Consider the following 20448-nt stretch of genomic DNA (forward strand, 5'->3'; position numbering starts at 1 on the left):
GTTAAAACCTGAGCTCACTTTCTTCACCCAAAAAATAAGACCACACAGTCACATTGCCCACAATGTAACCAATTTATTTCGGGATTATCCTCTAACAGTTCCCTTTGTATGATACATTAGACATCTTTTAATTAGGTATTTACAGTTTTATGAAGGATTATAATTTCCGAATTAATTTGCTAGGTTTAACTGATGTTTTCCCATTGTTACAAGTCTGATGACAGGTGCTCTTAAAAACCCTCTTTCTCCCTGGCAAAAAGTACATCTCCGGTCCCCTCATCAATATATACATAAGCGGAAAAACCCGACAATAAATTAAAAAATGTACAAATATATTGAGTAATAATTATAATACGTCAAGAATTCCACTTAAATAAGAATATTACAGGCCGTATGAGTCGCAAATAAGTTACGTTTTGAAGAAAGATCACCCACTATTCTTAAAAAATACATCTTCCACAACAAACACCTTCAACCAAAGTTCTTCATGATCATTAGTGCAGTACACGTCCTGCATGTTCATCACACTTTAAAGCGATTTTACAGAAGAGAAACGAAATGGATGTTACACATTGTATAAATATGTTAGTATGTAGCATTATATGTAGCTTGAAACAGGCTGCTTTAAATACACTCTTGTACCATTGTTAGCTCTAACCCAGTGTAAAATCTAAAAATATTTTCACTTCAGTTTCAGTAGAGACACTACCAGGTGAATTATATTGATGTGTCAAAACAAATTTCCCGAAAATTCATATGCTTAAATAAGTGAACTGAAATAAGTAGAAACATTTTCTGTATAGCAACCCCCTCCCCACCCCACCCCAACCCATCCGCACTTACTACTTTGAAGAGACAAGTTTCAAATTGGCGTCGAAGCTAATCCAGGATTGCATTAGCTTGGTTTTATCAAATCCAAAACTAAAAACCATAGGCGACCGAGCTGTCTTATTTGGCTTTAGTGACGACTTTTACCTTATTTTTAAACTGACATTAAATCAAAGTGCTTCTGATTGTTTAGTTCATTTTGTTGTATTTTGCCCAATAGGTGTTACGTACGAATAAAAACTGCTATAAGCAACATTTCAAGACCTTAATCAAATTTAAGTCTCGGACAGGCTTAAGGGTTGCCATTTTCTTTAACCACGCGGCCAGAGAAAAAGGCATGAACTGCTGTGAGGTACAACTGAATACATTTTAACAATCAGAATGGTCAGCAGAGTAGAACGAATGGAAATTCAACCTCTTTTCCAAGATCGTTTGTTCTCCTCTCTTTAGGAAAGAAGAGAAAACAACCTGGGAACAAGGTCGGGATTAATTCTAAGGGGTGACTGTGTGCGTATGAATTCGAGATATACCATAGTCAGATGTCGATTAAACCTTCCAACATAAATAACGAATGGTGAGTTTCTATGCAATTACTTCACTTGCACTGCTTCCGTATGTCTGGGACAGGATCCGTTGCGTCAATTTTCACTGGAGGCGTTACGAAAACCGTTACATTGAGTGAAATCATTGCTAGGGCCAGCGGTATTCTCTTGAGCGGCAGGCATGTCCCTTTTTTTAAGAGCCCACTGCATGGCCCAAATACTCAGCGGTCTCATGTACGCCAACGAGCGAAAGTTGCCATTAGCAATAATAGCCTCTGGAGTCTGGAAACCCATTCCAAGTCTCTCAAAACAAGTGTTGTATATACCACTAGCTGTTTTGAAGCCCTCGTCCACCAGACCCTAGAGAAAGAGGGATTTTGAGCTTCTTTTCTGATAAACTTTCCTTACGTAAATTGACGCATGATATTTTAGAAAAGTGATACTATACTCAGCACCTCCTGAATCATAGCAGCTGCAACAGCGTAAGTGATCCCGGTCCAGACCTCCTCAGCCTGTAAACTGCTTGTATCTACCTATGAATTTACAATGGATTAGCCAAATCATCTTCAAGAGTGACAGCTTTCTACATTTTTAGTAATCTTCAGCGACACTTTCCACACAGCCATGTCCAGCCTCAACCAGCCTTAACGCACTGGGGATATAAGTCACAGAGTGTTCTCCAAAGAACGAATTAATTTCCGCCTTTTTAAAATAGAATGGAACAAGTCTATTTCATACGCCACAGACAAGGACATCAGTGTCACAACACAATTTCATCAGGTGTAGTCTCAAAATTGTTTTTGGAGGCGATCATATTCGTCGCAATCGACATGTAAAGTCAGACTTGTAGACACCACTGTTTTGGAAAATGATATGTTATCTAGTGAATAACACAGGCCTACTTGGAGAAAAAGAAATCTGAGTGTTCCTAATAGGTGTCGAACCGTCGACCTTCCGATTAGTACTTGGGATGCTCTACCTTTGAGCTATGGGAGACTCGTGCTAGGCTAAGCTGTATAACTAGGGCCATGGTGAAATACTTCCTAGACGCAGCGAGGATCGATAGGAATGTCGACATGTGATGCTGAAAATGTCAATGAAGATGGTAAATTCAAAGCCTACTGTTTGTTGTACAGAAGTAAAACAAGTTCTCTAAACCTAAATAAAGAATCCGTTCTGATTATGTCGAAATTGACAAACCTGGCCGTTAGGTCTCATGCCATTCACAGCACCCATCCTTCCATCTTGGAATTTAAGCACATTGTTCTTGTATACGGTTGTCAGAGCACTGAGCACATTTGCTTGTGGAAAAACCTATGAACAATGGTGAGAATTAGATAACAGAGAACTAATATTCTAAAATATTTCTAGCTATCTACTTTCAACCTCATAAATAAATGATCAAGCATTCCTGACCATGTATGATATTTAGTTGCTTTTACAATTTTCCTCCGTGATAGGTCTCTGGCCACAACCGTGCGTTCTCTTGTCATATCATCACAAATTACTATTTCTTTCTCTCGTCTCCTATTACAGAAGTTCCATGTTGTCATTCACTGGCTAACAGTGTTTAGTGCCTCCTCAAATGTTTAAGTCAACGGTAACCACAGGGTACCATTAATAGAATATACTTTGCCGTCTTGTTCACATTAGTTATTTCAATTTTCTACCAGGTTCTTATCAACAAAGTAACTATTGAGTCAGAGAGAAGATTATAGAGAGAATATAGAGTAAGAGAGTATATAAAGCTAAACAGATGAGAAATCACATTGGTTCCTATTGCCTCTGTTTCAGGTACCACCTTTATAATAGTTGCATCCCTTGTTTTACTTTGGGCTCAAAGCCCAGTTCAAACGCAGAGTCAGTGGTTTAACATTTGATGCAAGGCAGTGACAGGTATAGGTTATGACATGATTTCGAGTGCACTTTGGTGTTAAGAAGCACGAGAAAATTTTTCATAAACAAAAAATTGCACAAGCCCGTAGGGTAAGTGCAATTTGAAGTCTCTGAAAAATTTACGGGTGCTTATTTCACCAAATTGCTAGAGAAATCAGTTTATTACTTCTTAATAATGTACACGAAAAACCGTCAGAGAAAGTCAAGACAATCGGCACTCGTGTTACGTGAGAATGCACTCGTTTTCAGCCAATCAGAAGTGCGTAATGTTTTCATGTACATTATTATCCTTAGTTTGTGTAGTGTGATCGTCCGGGTGAGTGTAGTTCTGAAAAGAACTGTTGTTGGTGACTGACGTTTCGACTATCTGTGCGATAGTCATCTTCAGAGTCAAGTAAGGAATAGTTGTCAGTCGATGATGTTATAAAGTCTGGTCTGTTGAACGTGATTGGTCTGTTTAGCCGTGATGTGATTGGCTGGAAGACTCATGTAGAGTTTGTTAACAGTCATTGGTCGGTTTCGATCCGTCTGTTGTTTGTCGGTCTGTTTGTCGGTTTGTTCACGTCGTTAATGAGTCGTTTGTAAGGTGCTGGTAATTGTTGACATCTGTTGAGAGGCGTCTGTTCTAAGTTAGTGAACCAGCTTTCCAGAGTCAGTCGTTGAAAGTAGTTTGTACTGTAGGTTAAGCATTTAGCAGAGTCCCAGTCGATTCTGTGATTAGTTTGTCGGTGATGTTCAGAAATGTGATTGTTTACATCGCCATTTCTAGTAGATCGTTTGTGTTCAGTTAGTCGCGTGTTAAGGTTTCTACCAGTCTCACCAATGTAGGAGGCCTGGCAGTCGGAGCATTCGATCTTATAAATCGCTCCCTGTCTGTTGTTGGGTTCGTCTTTGTCTTTAACGTTGGTCAGCAAATGTCGTAAAGTAGTTATAGGCCTGTGAGCTACGCGAATGTTGTAAGGTTGTAGGATCCGCGCGATAGCCTCAGAAGTGCCTTTGATGTAGGGTATAGTAGCTGTAGTCGTGATAGATGTGGAGTCCCTGTTAGTTTCTGTAGTGTCGGTCACCCTGTGAGTGTTTCGTCTAATGAAGTCAGCGTTGTAGTTGTTTTTGTCAAAAACACGGTCTAGGTACTTGTTTTCGTCAGATAAACTGTCCGGTGTGTTGCAAACAAGTTGCGCTCGTCTTGTCAATGTCTTGATAGTCGTAGCTTTGTGGGAAGTCGGGTTGTAGGATGATTCGTCAAGAAGTCTGTCGGTATGCGTCGGTTTTCTGTATATTGTTGTTCGTAGTTCGTTGTTGTTTCGGCCTACCAAACAGTCGAGAAAAGGAAGCTTGCCGTCTTCTTCGATCTCCCTGGTAAACTGAATGTCGGTGTTTTGTTCGTTAAGGTGATTGTGAAAAGCGTCAATTTCGTCTTTGTGTACGGCGGTAAATGCGTCGGTAAATGTGTCGTAGACGACACATTTACCGCCGTACACAAAGACGAAATTGACGCTTTTCACAATCACCTTAACGAACAAAACACCGACATTCAGTTTACCAGGGAGATCGAAGAAGACGGCAAGCTTCCTTTTCTCGACTGTTTGGTAGGCCGAAACAACAACGAACTACGAACAACAATATACAGAAAACCGACGCATACCGACAGACTTCTTGACGAATCATCCTACAACCCGACTTCCCACAAAGCTACGACTATCAAGACATTGACAAGACGAGCGCAACTTGTTTGCAACACACCGGACAGTTTATCTGACGAAAACAAGTACCTAGACCGTGTTTTTGACAAAAACAACTACAACGCTGACTTCATTAGACGAAACACTCACAGGGTGACCGACACTACAGAAACTAACAGGGACTCCACATCTATCACGACTACAGCTACTATACCCTACATCAAAGGCACTTCTGAGGCTATCGCGCGGATCCTACAACCTTACAACATTCGCGTAGCTCACAGGCCTATAACTACTTTACGACATTTGCTGACCAACGTTAAAGACAAAGACGAACCCAACAACAGACAGGGAGCGATTTATAAGATCGAATGCTCCGACTGCCAGGCCTCCTACATTGGTGAGACTGGTAGAAACCTTAACACGCGACTAACTGAACACAAACGATCTACTAGAAATGGCGATGTAAACAATCACATTTCTGAACATCACCGACAAACTAATCACAGAATCGACTGGGACTCTGCTAAATGCTTAACCTACAGTACAAACTACTTTCAACGACTGACTCTGGAAAGCTGGTTCACTAACTTAGAACAGACGCCTCTCAACAGATGTCAACAATTACCAGCACCTTACAAACGACTCATTAACGACGTGAACAAACCGACAAACAGACCGACAAACAACAGACGGATCGAAACCGACCAATGACTGTTAACAAACTCTACATGAGTCTTCCAGCCAATCACATCACGGCTAAACAGACCAATCACGTTCAACAGACCAGACTTTATAACATCATCGACTGACAACTATTCCTTACTTGACTCTGAAGATGACTATCGCACAGATAGTCGAAACGTCAGTCACCAACAACAGTTCTTTTCAGAACTACACTCACCCGGACGATCACACTACACAAACTACTGATACTCCTGGGTTCAAACCATTTACTTTATTATTATCCTTCTTATCCGCCACTTATAACAATGTAACGCTGACTCAAAGATCCTAAACTTTTCGAAATACAAAGCAAATAAATGAAAACCGGCTAATTTTCATTACCTTGTCGCTGGGTGATTGTCCCAGGTCACATGCCTTCAGATACCATTGACCAGCCATCTGATCCGCCATGATACTGTTGTGGTATTTACTGGTGCTGCTGTCGTAGTTGTAGTATATCCCTACAAAATGATTTAACCACATCAAATGTTTCCCGTAATTTCATTCGAATGACTAAGCATCTGTTGCATCTGTTATTTTGGACAATGGTTTATATCATGTGATCTATCTATACTCCTTTGTATTTCAAACAAGCTGACAGCTCTCAGACGTATTATTTCATGATAAATAATTGATTCACTGATTGCTTAATTGATCGATGTACAATGTATGAAGTAACAGTTTGTTTAGCATTAACCCAAACGGCAGTGTTTCGTTGCCTTAAGTGAAATTATTTGCCATTACATGATCGACAATGTGTGAAAAACACATCTAAATTACCGTTCCACAGCAGCTTGTTATACGCCTTCTTTCCTCTTTTAAGGGTGTTGACGTATTTGACTGCTTCTTCTGGTACTCCCAACACATGGCCTATCTCCTGCATGACGCGCAGAGATGCCAGCCACAGTCCCCCACAATAGGCACTATGAATAAACCAAAGAGAGCTTTTTAAGAAAATCTTGTTGGCAGCATTAGATGCAACAAACTTTATTATTGTACTTTACGCGCGCTTGTTTTAATTTTCTCTTCACTTTCAGTGAAGAGGAAACGAGTTCACACCATGTACACTCTAGACTCCATAAACATACCTACTACTGTCAAGAGAAATATATCTTTGTATATAACGGAATTTAGTGGTTCAACTTCAGGTGTCATGGGTTGACACTCAACTATTGAATAGGATAAAGTGGGAGACGCGGTAAAAGCAGGCTGGACTTGGAGCTCAGACGTGCACGTTCCAGCCCATCACAGGGTATGAACTATTACGGACAAAAATGTCGAGGAAACCTGCATAAACTCAGTTGCATTGTGGGCCACTTGGCTCGTGTGCAGACTTTAGCTTTGCCTTTCGTACAAAAGGAAGATCACTTGTGACAGTGGGGGAAAATAAGGTGACAAATGCATACCTAGGACCTGTCACTGGCCAAGCATCGTATGTCTGATCTGCAAAGCCAGAGTTTTCTATCAAGCCATCACCATCTGTATCGTCCAAACTGGTTTTGTTCATAACTATCTAAAAATAACCAACAAAGAAACAATGGTAAACTTACTCAATCACCTTATCTTTACTTAAGGAACGGGTGCAAAGGCCAGTTGATTAACAATAAAGGTTTCCAATAATCAATGTTGACATCAATGCTAAGTGTTCACATGAACAATCAAAAGGCAGCGAACAAATGAGAACGTGACTGAAGGAACTTAAAATGGCATCACCAGGACGCCAGCAGCACTTCAACTTTGTGTTTATTTGAATAAATGGCAAGAGTTTTGTTGCCAGTTATAAAATGGCCTGTGTCTGGCCTTCAGTCAGTCAAAGGAAAAAAATTAAAAAAGCGGGTGAACGAAGAACGATGAAGTTCTGGGAGATGGCCTTCAATGGCTTGGCCTATCTTTCGTCTTGTCTGCAATAAACTTTTACGTGTCAAGGTGACTTTTCAGCAGGTAAGGACGAAGTAGGATTTAGAAAATACTACTTGCCTTGAGCAGCATTCATAATAAAAGTTGTTAATTTGCTAACTGGAAGTACCTTTGCAACAGGCCACATGTCTTTAAGGTATTGAATGTCCTTTGTTGCCTTGTAGTCTCGATACACCTGCGGCGAATGAATTTACTTGTCCGTGAATGTGAAGAACGTGAAATCAAATAAACGTAATTTTGACCTAATCGACTATATTGGCTAACCAGTAGTTTTAAAACCAAACCATACCTGTAGAACAAACTTGAGGTTTAGATCTTTCCAGTGAGCGGTGTCATGGATGGTATAGGCATTCACTTTCTCCCACGGCTCTTCAGCTACAAGGTAATCATCAACTATACATAAGATCCCATGAAGCACTTCTTTATTTGGCCTAAACAGATAAGTACTGCCGTACAGGGCATATTTTTTGGGGTCTTGAGTCTTGCACAGGGTTAATAATTTCTCTAGACTACGGGCAGTCCCTCCTTTCCGGCAAGTCTATTACGTGAGCCAAAAAAGGTTCGTGAAAAAAGTAAATTTGGAGGACTGCTTGGAGTGCACAATTTGTCTTTTTAGCCTATTTAACAGGAAGTCTCTCTGGACTGGGAGCTTAAATATGATGTGTGCATTGGTAATTCACGATCTAAATGTATGTTAACCCCCGTTATAACAATTTAACTATTCGGCCTGAGTATGCTGGGGGTAATTGCTCAATTATTTTTGTCTAGAGAGCCTTTTTTCTTTAACATGGTCAACGCCAACCAAACCACCCTTAAATGCTTTCCCCTTGAATAAAGACCATCTTCCCACCTCTTTTGATACAGGCTGGGTGAGGTGAAAACTTAGCTTGATGGCCCAGCTACCACAAGTCTCCTGTAGCTTGGTGGTAGAGCATCTCAGGACCTCTTCAAAAGATAACAGATTCGACTCCACTACTGCTCAGAGCACGAAGCATTTCTCATTGTTGGGTGTAGCTGTTTCACTGACAGACTAAACTTTTGCATTTCATGCCTATAAGGGGACATGTATCTTGCTTCAAAGGACACCCATAGGCAGAGAGTTTTACAGTGACTTGGTGATAGCTGGCACAACACACTGACCTGGATCTCCAACATCATGTGGTATGCACCCTGCTACCTTCCTCTGACAGCTTCGACCATTCATCATAGTTAGCATACACTGATCATCTGTCTGATTCACAGTCTGAGCTACAAGGAGAAATTCAAACATAATCAAACAATTTTAAGTCTAATAATATACATGGAAAAGTTACTCAGTTCTGATTGGTTAAGATAAATGCAGTTTTCAGGTAATTCAGTACAGAAGAGAGTCAATTCAGTGCAGAAGAGGGTTAATTCAGTGCAAAGAAAGTAACAAATCAGACATTCTGATTGGTCAATAATCAAAGAAACTCACAGATAGCCAATCAAATGCGAGCCTTGGATGGGCACCTCCTCCCCCTTCCCCTGCATTTGAACTTTTGAAGATTGTTTGTTTTTTTTTTTTACATTACACCTCCTGGGACCAAAATTGTGTTCAAATGCCCCAATTAAGTACTAGACTTCAAGGTCAATTTTTTGTATGAGGCAAAATCAGCAACTGTGACTTTCTACTCTTTAACCAAGCTTTAAAAATCAAGACCTTTCCGACCTTTTCTTCTGAGCCATTCTCTTGAGGCACAGATGATGGTCACATGCCTGTGGGTTGTTAACCAGGAAGGGGGGGGGGGGGGGGAATGTTGATGCTTCAAATTGATTGGCATCAGATGATACCATACCTATGTCATACTGAAGACTCAGTTGTAACTTTGGCCACAGCATGGCAAGAGCAAATGATGCATAGAAGTGGACATCATATGTGTTATACATTCTGTATTCATGACCTGCCAGGAATAAGATATCGATCTCAGACTAATTGTTAATATATATGATCATTACAGAGTGTGACTGGATATCATGTAACACTGATGCAAATAACAATCATCTCCAGTTTGTTTTTGTGAAAGTGTTGTCAAACAATACCTTCCAAATAGGCAAATCTGCCATGCTCCTTCACAAACTCAGGAATGGTGGTGTTGTCACTACATGTGGCATCATCTACATCCATCCATACTGTTCCCCCATCAGCAACAAAGTACAGCTCATTAAACAGAGCTGACTTGTACCATGATGGCAGTGAACTACAACAAAGAACAAATCAAACAAACAAATATTAACTAATACTACTCCCACTATAAGACAAATCCTGGTGAAAAATAAAACTTCAGCAAATGAAACCATTTTCAATTGAATGGCTGGTAAAATAAAGTTCTACCTAGTGAACCAGACAAAGTATTCAGAGACATATATGTGATTTAAAGAAGTCTTGATAACCTTCTGGAAAAACTAAAAAAAATGGAAGGTAACTACATAGTAATTTTGAGTGCCAGAGAAATTAGTCTTACCAAATTTCAGTAAAAGCAAAACAAGTCATCAGTGTGTTTTCAATTAATCAAATCTTGGAACTAAGTGGTAATTACACAATAACAAAATGCAACTGATTTATTCAATTTCAGCTTGTTTTAATCTCCTTCTTCCAATGTCAGCTACATGTAACATCAGGGCACTGATTGCTCTGTAAGCATAAGACAACATACTTACTCATTTTCTAAAATTGGCTTTTGCCAAGCATCAATCTTGGATTCCCACTCAGGATAACGCAGTAGAGCATGACAACAAAGTGCTTTACCTGCATCACCAAGACGACCAAAGAAGCGAGTGTAAAACCTTAAAAAATTGATGTGACTCAGTTTAAAAACAACATGCAACCTGTAAATCTAGTCTTCACTCCTATCACATAAGTGTACCCTCGTCCCTCTGTTCATTTTTAAGTATCTAAAGATTAAGATCTACAATTTTTAAGAAGGCTTAAGATTTTTTCTTTCTTTTCATAGAGAAATGGACTGTGTTGGTGCTGAAGATATGAAATATCTTTCTGCCTCAAACATTGAAAAAAACAAATCAAAAGCGAGGTAGTTATATTCTGACAAGCAAGCTTTGTGATATTAATATTGTTGGATAAAATTCTGTGTCTTTCTTGGCAGAAAAGGTAATGTTGTGACTTTCTACTACCTCAAATACAAAATCAAGTATCTGTCCACACATTCAGATGTCATAAATGTAAAGTGTCTGATATCTTACCATCTCAGTCACATTTGATCTGGTTATTGTTAGACCTGTCCTGGTAACAAATACAAGATAACTTGTGTTTTAATTTCCCCCAAATTTCTTCAATTTATGATTACACACCTGTAGTGTTTCTTTTTAGAGGATCCAAAATGGACCACAGGATTATCCCACGAGAGTGAAAACTCCAATTTAGCTTTACCATGGGCTGCTATTTTTGTTGTAGCTGCTACTGCTGCACACAGATTATGCTCCTCTTTAGATTTCTCACTTCGTCCTGGAAGACAAATCAAAATCATAACATGGTGAACATCGAGTTGACTACAATTCAAAATTACTATGGACAAAGATACAATGACAACAAACAAACAGTTTACATTAAGTCTGGTGAAAAGAAAATCTTATTCACTCAGTCCTCATTACATTAGAACATCATTAGTTCTTTCCACCTCAAATACCTTACACATCAGTAAACTGTACATAATTATAAAGTTTTATCAAAATTGTAGCAGAGCAGAACACATCAACTTATTGGTATTTCTGACATTAAAACTAGGATTTTCCAACAACTTCCCATTCTACCTGCTGTAGAGTTGAGTTTTCCATCATCTAGAAGATCTTCCCATACCATTCTACAGGGAGTTTGTGCATCAAATGCAGTTTTTGTTGTTACAGTGACACTGTTTTTCCCGGCCTACATATAGAAATAAATCAATAAAAATGCAATCTATGCATGAAACCAAAACATTAAACACTACCTATGGTCTAGGGAACAATACCCAACTTGCCCTTGAGGACAATTATTATGAACCATCCTGTCAAGGGGTTGGGGGTTGTTCAAAATTGTAATCAGTAACAAAATTGGGTGTGCAGGAAAACTGGATTTGATGCAAATCTTATGGTCCTGTTGCAGAGTGGAGATATAAGTCAGACAAATAAGTCACCAGTTTTATAAAATGGGATAACATTTCATCACTGTAGGTTCCTAAGGCACTGATGAAGTTAATCATGCAAAACATAATGCTATTTACAATAATCAATAGTGATTGAGATTTTTGAATTTTATACAAACAACATCACTTTGATTAAGATTTGGGGTCTAATATTTCAACTGAAAATTGACAGCGGGCATCCAGAGTTTAAATGTTTGTCTCCAGCAGGTGAATAAATTTTAACCTTGATGATGTTCTTCATGTAAACCATTGTTTTAGAAACAAAACATCTATCATTCTTGGGGTTGATTCCATAATTTCAAGTGGTGACCAATTATAGGAATAAATGTATACATTTATTAAAGAAAGATGTGTTTCAAAAAAGTTGAAGTTGCATTAGTGAAAAACAACATACATTACTAAAGATCTACTTTAGATGAAGGATCATTGCAAAATGATAAACTTAATGTGCTTTTAGTGAATCCCTTTGTATTCATTGCCAGCGATGTAAATAAAGATTCATATTCTTGGTGTCAAGTTTTTACAAAACATTGATGTATTCTTGTACCTGATTTTGTGCCTTTGCGGCAATTCCAAATGTATATGGTTGGGTTGGGTGGTTATGATGAAGAAGAACTCCTGTTACTTCACAAGAGGTGTTGGTTAAAACTGAATTTCTCTTATCTGCAGAAGGATCCTCCATAGAGCAGTGGCTTCCAATTTTACAGGTAAATGGTTCATTATAATGACCACTAAGTCCTTCATTTACATTTCCATCACTGTTCTGGAAAGTAAACATGATTGAAACTTCCACTTCTTCATCATTGTTATTTTCCACCTCCCAGATAAAGACAGCAACTGGTAAACTGGTGTCCTGTGATGCAAAAGCAAACAGGGTAATTGCTATTTCCTTGAGGTAAATTTAATTGAATTGAAACTGTTCAAAATGCATCTATTTGCAACTTGAGTAACTAATCTGCTGGGTTATCTAGGACTATCAATTGTTAAATCAAAATATTATATTACTTGGAAGAAATTGTTATGCATATTTTTATTCTTCAACAAAATAACAGTTATCGTTACAGCCTAGTTCATTTTTTAACTGCTGCATGCAATACTTACGCGATAATCATGAGGGAACACAGGTGAAACTTGGCGACAAATAAGCTTGATGTTTTGTCCTGGCAGGTAATAAATTGTCCATGCACGTGGATAGAGAGCATGGTATGTAGCATGGGCACCATTAAATCCCCAGTTCCAACCCTGTAAACTACGTCCACACAGCACACCATTTGGACGGTTTGGGGATAACACAGCCTATAGATAATAGTGATTCTTTCTCAGGTACAAAGCATTCACTCTATTTTTTAATCAGTAACTCCTGATTAGTTTTCAGTCTCTCCTGATGTAGAGATTACCCAGGAGAAGTCAAATAAGGACAAGACAGGTCCACCACCTTAAAATAATACTAATCTACCAGATCCATCTCCAAAGGATATACCCGTGAAGAACATGAATATACTAAAATAGTGGATAGTGTTGAAGGCCCACTCTGAATGGCTACTTAGACTCCAAGTATCCTTTGCTATTCAGCTCCAAGCAACTCTTGCGAAATTTGTGCTCCAAAATGTTGTAATCATTATGGCAGTAAATGAGATAAAATCATTTTTTAGTGCTATGTTATCTCACTGTTTTAGTACATACTAAAACATCTTTTCACCTCAGTGTGTGGTTGGTGGTGGAGCAGCTAGTTTGATAACCAGCTGCTCAGTTTATGGCAGATGGTGGTGGTGAAAGCAGCTAAATATCCACCACTAGCCACTTCCACTTTGGTGAGTAGTTGTTCACTATAGTGCAGCTAAAGGTTGCCCCTCCAAACCATTTGTTCTTTAATAAGGGATTAAAGTAAAGATCACTGTAAAAATTACAAGTCTAACCTACTTTGTATTTATATATACATGTACTGTAGAATCAAATTCATGAGTACTAATGAATTGAAAATTTAAAAATTACACATTCAAATGATCCTGAACCCAGTCTATAAACACTAACCTGATAAGTGGTTCTTCCTTTCTTTCTCACACAAACAATGAACTGTTGGTACAGGAACAAATTATTAACACACTTATCTAAACAAAAGATGGAATGGTAATGGGGCTGAGTGGAGTCTAACTTGGTCTGTAATCATACTTGTAAGTGATTTACAAAGTGGGATGACCAAGAAGCATGAATCCAATTTGTTAATTACCAGATGATTACAGACTGAATTGGACAAAACAAAGCCCTGTTACCAATTAATCACAAAATCTGTGCAACAAACTGGCCATCAGTTAAATTCAGGGCTCCAAGCTCAATTTCTTGAAAGGTCACCTTTTTGACAACCTTCACCCCCCCCCCCCTTAAAAAAAAAAAACCTTATGTAGATGAGAGGACACTTCATGTTGCACTACATGGCACAGTTAGTGATTTCACAATCCCATCACAGTACTCGTTTTCAGTGGCTAGATTGTAAGTGATTAAAAGATTGTAAGAACAGTCAACAGAGAGAAAGAATGAAGAAACTCCGATGACTGGAAGCAAAACAATTTACTACAAAGTTGCTGAGACTGAGTAACAAATTAAGATGTTTAACACAATTTCATTCTGTTGCTCCACTGAGAATCATCTCTCATTTGAAGTGAACTGAAATATTGGTATCAAAACCTTTCATATTATAAATAACATCTTGAATCACTTCATTTTTCAAAATTTTCTTTTCCTTTTTTAAAATCTGTTGGGCACCAACGTGCAACTTTTGTTGAAACTTTAGTTGCCAAATATTTTTCACCATGGTGACCAAAATGGTTGCAACTTGGAGCATTGAAACTTTTATGTTTTCATCAAAAACAGTGATTTACTTGGCAAAATGTCTGACAATGGCAAGCACACATTATACATACTGTCTAATTACACATTGTCAGGTACAACACGCACACTCTACAATTATAGCGGAGCTTGCAGAGCGTATCCCCATAATTAAACAAAATAGTAGTAACCCATCAAGCCAAAAAAGTTTGGATGTATGACCGTACCACTGTACGACCATATAAGGTGCTACTTTTAACATGCGTGGTCAACTGTGCCGCGGGCACACCAACGCCACAGCTTTGTTCAGTAGTCCAGTGGTCAGTGCACTGGGCTCCAAGTTGGATGACCTGGGTTCTAGTCCTGACCGGGGCAAGGTGTTGTGCCCTTTGAGACGTGCGGGAAAAAAAAATGTGAGCTCTGCTTTTAGGCTTAGCTAAATCTATATATTACTGTCCATTTAATGTTTGAATTGAACAGGTGATAACCAATCATGTTCAAGAATTTTTTTATAGTTTTGATCAATTTAAAGTAACCAAACCAGTCAGGTTTAAGTCTACTGAGTAAAGTAATAATAATAGGCAAAATAAGTTTTTCTGTACATCATAACGTAATTGTGTAAAGAAAGATGTTGCATGCTGACACAAATTATGTTCACGGTAAAAATGATTTGACAAAAAGTTATTTAAAACAATTCAATAAGTGTTGAATCTGAACTTTTAGTCATACTTTCAATTTCTCTCTCTATAACTTGGAGATCTCTAATCAATAGATTTGTGTCCTTAGTCGTTAAGGTATCAAACATCCTTGTCCTTTTCAGTTAAGTTATTGCTGATAGTGATTGCAAACAGAGGCAGAATAATAACAAGAAAGATGACATAGACCAACAGAGGTGTATTACACATTACCTGATTTGCCTCTACATAGGTGTAGTTGTACATTCCTGGGGTGAGCTGCCATCTGTTAAATTCACCCTTCCATCCTCGTCCAATACTACCACATCCTATTCCACCCAGAGGTACCCCTACCGTCAAAGGCAATCAATATCATCAATTAAGCCATAACATAGATATTGTATGGACTAAGATAAAATATAGCTACCAAGAATGTCATATATAGAGAATAACACATGGGCATACCAGGATAGGGAATTTCTCTGTAAGTGTTCACTTCAATAGCTCATGAATGAGCACAGCCAACGAGTGAGATGTCAAGAAGAGAAGAGAAGAGAAATTCCATATCTACAAGCAACCATGTATTATTTTGTTTATCATATAAACACAATAGCGCCAGTTTTAGTGACAAGAAAAGCCAACTTCACTAACAAATGAAAAGAAAAGAATCGGCAATCACATAGTGTGTTGGCACTAAGGCTCAAGATGGAAAAATGCCTTGAATCATGATTACAAAAACAACAATGGGCATAATTTACAATTCACAAAATCCTCATTTATTGACTTCTTCCCTACTGACAGAAGAAGTCTTTCAGGTAAAGGGCCAAAATCGGCCTATGGCTAATCTTCCAGTTGTAGATTTTCGTTCTCAGCCGTGAGAAACGTCATTACCAAAGCCATTGCATATATAACTTTTGGTTTTCCTCCTCTATTTTGGTTTTCTTTTCCTTCTTGAAGAGTTTGAACATCACTGTCTGTGAGCAATACCAATTTTGTAATGATCTAGACACCAAAATCCAAGGAAGTTCAGAAAACTACTCTGTATGGAAAATCATGAAGGTTTTGCCATTTATTTGTCAACCTGACTGAGTGGCGTGAAAGCCAAGGGACATGTCAGCAGCTGATTGGTGATATCAAGCTGTTTTTACAGTTTTTCTCAGGGCTGGAAATCCTTGTATAATGTTATTTTATTATATGACAAAATTGATCTAACAAGTTGGATCTCATCATTAAATTAGAGCAATTATCTGTTCTGCCACGAAAATTCCAAAGTTAAATTGTACCAGCTAACTAATATTTCACTCTGATCCAACCTTTGACTCTGAGTCAGCATGGAGGCCGGTGAGCCACTCAGCAAGGACCTTGTTTTCGAGAGAGATTTTGACTGCATAATGTTGTGGAGATACAGGTCTGGAGTATCATTTAATGCTTGAAATGATTGGGTAGATATTTTGATATTACATTTCTGGTGTCTATACTTAGGAGCTCTTTAAGTAACAAATATCATTTCAGTAAGTAAGTCCCACACATCAGGCAAGTGTGGGAACTTAATCCTGCTAAATTTCTGTGCGAAGATACAAGTGTATACGGTAGTCTCTGCAAAAGAGGTTACTGTTTTCTCTTTAAGGGAAGGTCTTAACTGTATATTACTTTGCGAGAAAGAAATTCTACTTGCTGGCCTGACCAATTTGGTGTTAAGGTAAGGTTGTATGCCTGATGATTTCTGTCCAGAGCTTTATGATGATACATGATAAATCTCACTGCTCAATAATGTTTGAGCTGAAAATAATTTATCAGCCAAGCAAGGTTTACCTTGGCTTCTGTGCTTTCAAAGCAAAAGAAGGAATTACTTCTCTGGTAGTTTGATGGCAGATGCTTAAAATCACATGGTGTATTATCCAACTGTTGAATCTAACATGAGCAAGGTTAACTAATTATGGAATTAATCTTGACATCACAGTTCAAGTATTCCTTCCCAGTAAGATGAAGGCCTCTTGGCCGTTAGTCTGTTTTCTAACTAATTGTAATGTACTATTTCCCAGTTTCAAAAGCATAATCCTAAACATGCTCTCATTCTTTTGTTATTTCTTACCCACTCTCCTGGGTAATCAGTCTTTCTCAGTGAGGAGTACTCTGACAAGATGTCTTTAAGTTGAGCAAGAGTTCTGAAATGCCACAACTTTACTACCCGTAAACAACTGAGATGCTTGGGTCCTTAGAACACCTGTATTTTGGTGTGAATTTGTTTCACCTGGTATTTACAGGAGTATTTTCACAAGAGATTTCCTAGCTTGACTTGAGCTTTGAAATGGTACGTTTCACCTGGTGCTTACAAGGGTACTCTGAAAAGAAGTTTTAAAGTTGAATGTTCACTACCCATAAGCAACCAAGATGTTTAGGTACTTAGAATACTCGTATTTAGGTGTGAATCTGTTTTGCTTGGTGTTTACAAGGGTACTCTGAAAAGAAGTTTTTAAGTTGAATGCAAGTTTTGAAATGCCAACAGTTCACTAACCGTGAACAACGGAGATGCTTGGGTGCTTAGAATATCTGAATTTCGATATGAATTTGTTTCAATAATGTAATAATGTTAGATTGTTTTATCCAGCAGACTGAGTGGATAGTTTGGCCACAGCTTTAGTCACAGATCTTGAAAAAATGTGACAAATGCAAAAATTTGATTCACTCACTTTCAGAACTATCCTTGTACATGCACTACGGGATAAACAAGTAATTAATTTAAAATTTGTAGTAACTCTCAACAAAATGAAATATTGCAATGGAAAATATTCCACAAGCTTAAGGAGATGTTACATCATACAATTTTTGACGACCACTTTAACCCATCATTTTGTTGTGGTAGCGTGTTGCAATAATGTAGGCCAATTGCCTGCAATATCCTTGTTAAGAATATGGTCTGCACTATGTTACATGATAACAACCCTCAAGGGATCAATGTTGCATTAAAAGTCATTCCATATAAAATCACCTTTATGCGAACATGTAAAGATAACAATAACAAAATTTTTAAAGAGGATGCCCTATTTAGTGGTTCACAAGTGAAATACTTTCCCAATGTAATACCGCAATGATATTTTTGCTGTACCTATAACAAAGGAATAAAAATATCTATCAAAGCTTAAACAAACAGTTAATGTATTTCCTTCTAAAAAACTGTTTGATAATTGATTATTGACATGTTTCCCTATAGAACGTTTCATTTGGGGATGAACAATCTGTTAGAAAACATAATGGAGATATTGGAAATCCTGTGAAAATGTTGTTGTTAAATTTTGTGCATTTGGTTCTACAAATAAGAGCACAGTTGATTGATGCCTTGGGAAAAAAGACATATCTGCATTTACACCTTTGGAAACTGCCTGTGTGAATCAGAAGTATCTGGTTACTATGTAAATGAGATTATGCAAGATTGAAGTTTGCATAAGCTCATTTGCATAAAAGGATTAAGCAGCATAAAGCTTGTCATGATCATTCAGCAAAGAGTGGTTTTGCTCACTAATTTATAAATTCTTATACCTCACTTTTTTTCAGTTGGCTTATGTTTTCAATGTGAATGTACAACATGTGCTAGCTGGAAAATAAACTGCATTATAACTGAAGGTCCAACAAGAAAACAGCTAAGGCAACCAATATTTAGCTGGAAAATTTGTTGTATTAGCCAGAGAATTCTCCACTCTTCTAGTCAACATCCTGCCACATGAATACTCAGACATTTATAACAGCCAAGGAGGCATACATGAAATTTGGGTTTTCAACAAAATTAATCCAATATAAGAATAGTTGAAGGAAAGACTTAAACAATAGTAAAATTTCATCTGAGCCAATCCAAAATCTTGGAATGTGAACCAAACTTATCAGAACCATGGCAAAAATTATCCTGTCAAATATTTAAATGGACGGTTTTCACATTTTTTGTCTAACAATTTAAAACTGGGCTAATTAAATTTTTGTGTATCTACTTATAATAATTATATCAGAGATACTGGAAAAGTTTGTAAGAGAAGTAACCATGACACCAAATTCCATGACACTACATTTATTTCTCCAAAATAACACTGAGCCCAGTTGTTGACAGAGACATGGTAATTTGTAGTTTTTCCATATTGGTTGATGCCAGTGCATGATATGAGATTAGCATCTTTCAGGTTTGATAAACTATGTCTATGAAGGAATAAGCTTTGTCTATCAAGGTCAAAATATCTATTTATCAAATTTAAAAGTCTACATCTGTTTTGTCAGAATGGCTTGTGTATTCTACTCAAAAATTTTGTTCATGGTTACTTTAATAATTGTCACCTGTCTGCTTGATAGCATAATTTCATTATGAGGATGTGAGTTAATTTTACATTTGGGAATTTGATTATCTTGTAGTGGTAACAATTTTAAAACAGATAAAGACCTCTTCTCTTTAAAGAGCTACTTGAATTATAATAACAGGATTAAAACTCCCCAAAGTGTCAAATCCTCATTCACTCATTTATTTAATGTGGAACTACCTCAAATCATATTCCTGGGTGTTTGTGTTGCTGAGACTAGTCTATGTAAAACAGGGAACAGCTGATGTTTAAACTTGTAAACAAGTGACACACGTAGTTCAAAAGCACCATATGGTGAAAAAAGTATCATTAATTTTTTTTCTGGAACTGCCACATTATAATTTTCATGTGGAAGAAAATCTGTTACAAGAGAAAACAGCTTGATGCTTTTCTGAAAATTGATCAAAAGCATGTGAATATCAGTGGTTGCTCTCATGCAATTTGCTCCAGGCTGTAGTGTAAGTATCACAAAAGCTAGAGAATGACCAAAATTCATCTTCCCTTAAAATAGATGCAAACTCACTTGAGCCAAGTATTTTATTTAGTCTTCAAAACAATTAGCAGTTTTTCTAATCAAGCCTACTATGCATGACACTGAATTAGAAAAGCTGTATGGTATATAAATGATCACAAAACATCCAGGATAAATACGCCATCACCAATTTTTCAAAACTGTAGTCTTTTCTTTAAGGTCACAAAAGAGAATAACATGGGAAGAATACTAGAAATTATCACCACCTGCCAGTACCTATCTCACTTATCTCACTGAGTCAGAATACCTGTCTTATTATTGACCACTACAGGAGATATAAGTCAAAACGTATTCTTACATCTACGCATTGAAAGAGAACACTGTCTTTTTCGAC

At 37.7% G+C, this 20448-nt stretch overlaps 1 protein-coding gene across 1 annotated transcript in view; it reads right to left on the reverse strand.

The window, feature by feature from the left end:
- Positions 1 to 35: 35 nt before the first annotated feature.
- LOC113668437 (non-lysosomal glucosylceramidase) overlaps positions 36 to 20448 on the reverse strand; it is a 21269-nt gene continuing 856 nt past the window's right edge. The window contains exons 3-20 of the mRNA XM_089202711.1: positions 15480 to 15595; positions 13780 to 13821; positions 12850 to 13044; positions 12296 to 12601; positions 11378 to 11489; positions 10919 to 11072; positions 10271 to 10396; positions 9653 to 9810; positions 9409 to 9513; positions 8732 to 8839; positions 7881 to 7966; positions 7701 to 7766; positions 7081 to 7187; positions 6455 to 6597; positions 6017 to 6135; positions 2571 to 2684; positions 1826 to 1903; positions 36 to 1730 (exon numbers count right to left, since the gene is read on the reverse strand). Coding sequence (XP_089058837.1) covers positions 1467 to 1730; positions 1826 to 1903; positions 2571 to 2684; positions 6017 to 6135; positions 6455 to 6597; positions 7081 to 7187; positions 7701 to 7766; positions 7881 to 7966; positions 8732 to 8839; positions 9409 to 9513; positions 9653 to 9810; positions 10271 to 10396; positions 10919 to 11072; positions 11378 to 11489; positions 12296 to 12601; positions 12850 to 13044; positions 13780 to 13821; positions 15480 to 15595 — 2399 coding nt within the window. The 3' untranslated portion in view covers positions 36 to 1466. The remainder of the gene's footprint in view (positions 1731 to 1825; positions 1904 to 2570; positions 2685 to 6016; positions 6136 to 6454; positions 6598 to 7080; positions 7188 to 7700; positions 7767 to 7880; positions 7967 to 8731; positions 8840 to 9408; positions 9514 to 9652; positions 9811 to 10270; positions 10397 to 10918; positions 11073 to 11377; positions 11490 to 12295; positions 12602 to 12849; positions 13045 to 13779; positions 13822 to 15479; positions 15596 to 20448) is intronic.

This window comes from Pocillopora damicornis, chromosome 4 (genome assembly GCF_964200805.1).
Source record: "Pocillopora damicornis chromosome 4, jaPocDami1.2, whole genome shotgun sequence".
Classification (NCBI taxonomy): domain Eukaryota; kingdom Metazoa; phylum Cnidaria; class Anthozoa; order Scleractinia; family Pocilloporidae; genus Pocillopora; species Pocillopora damicornis.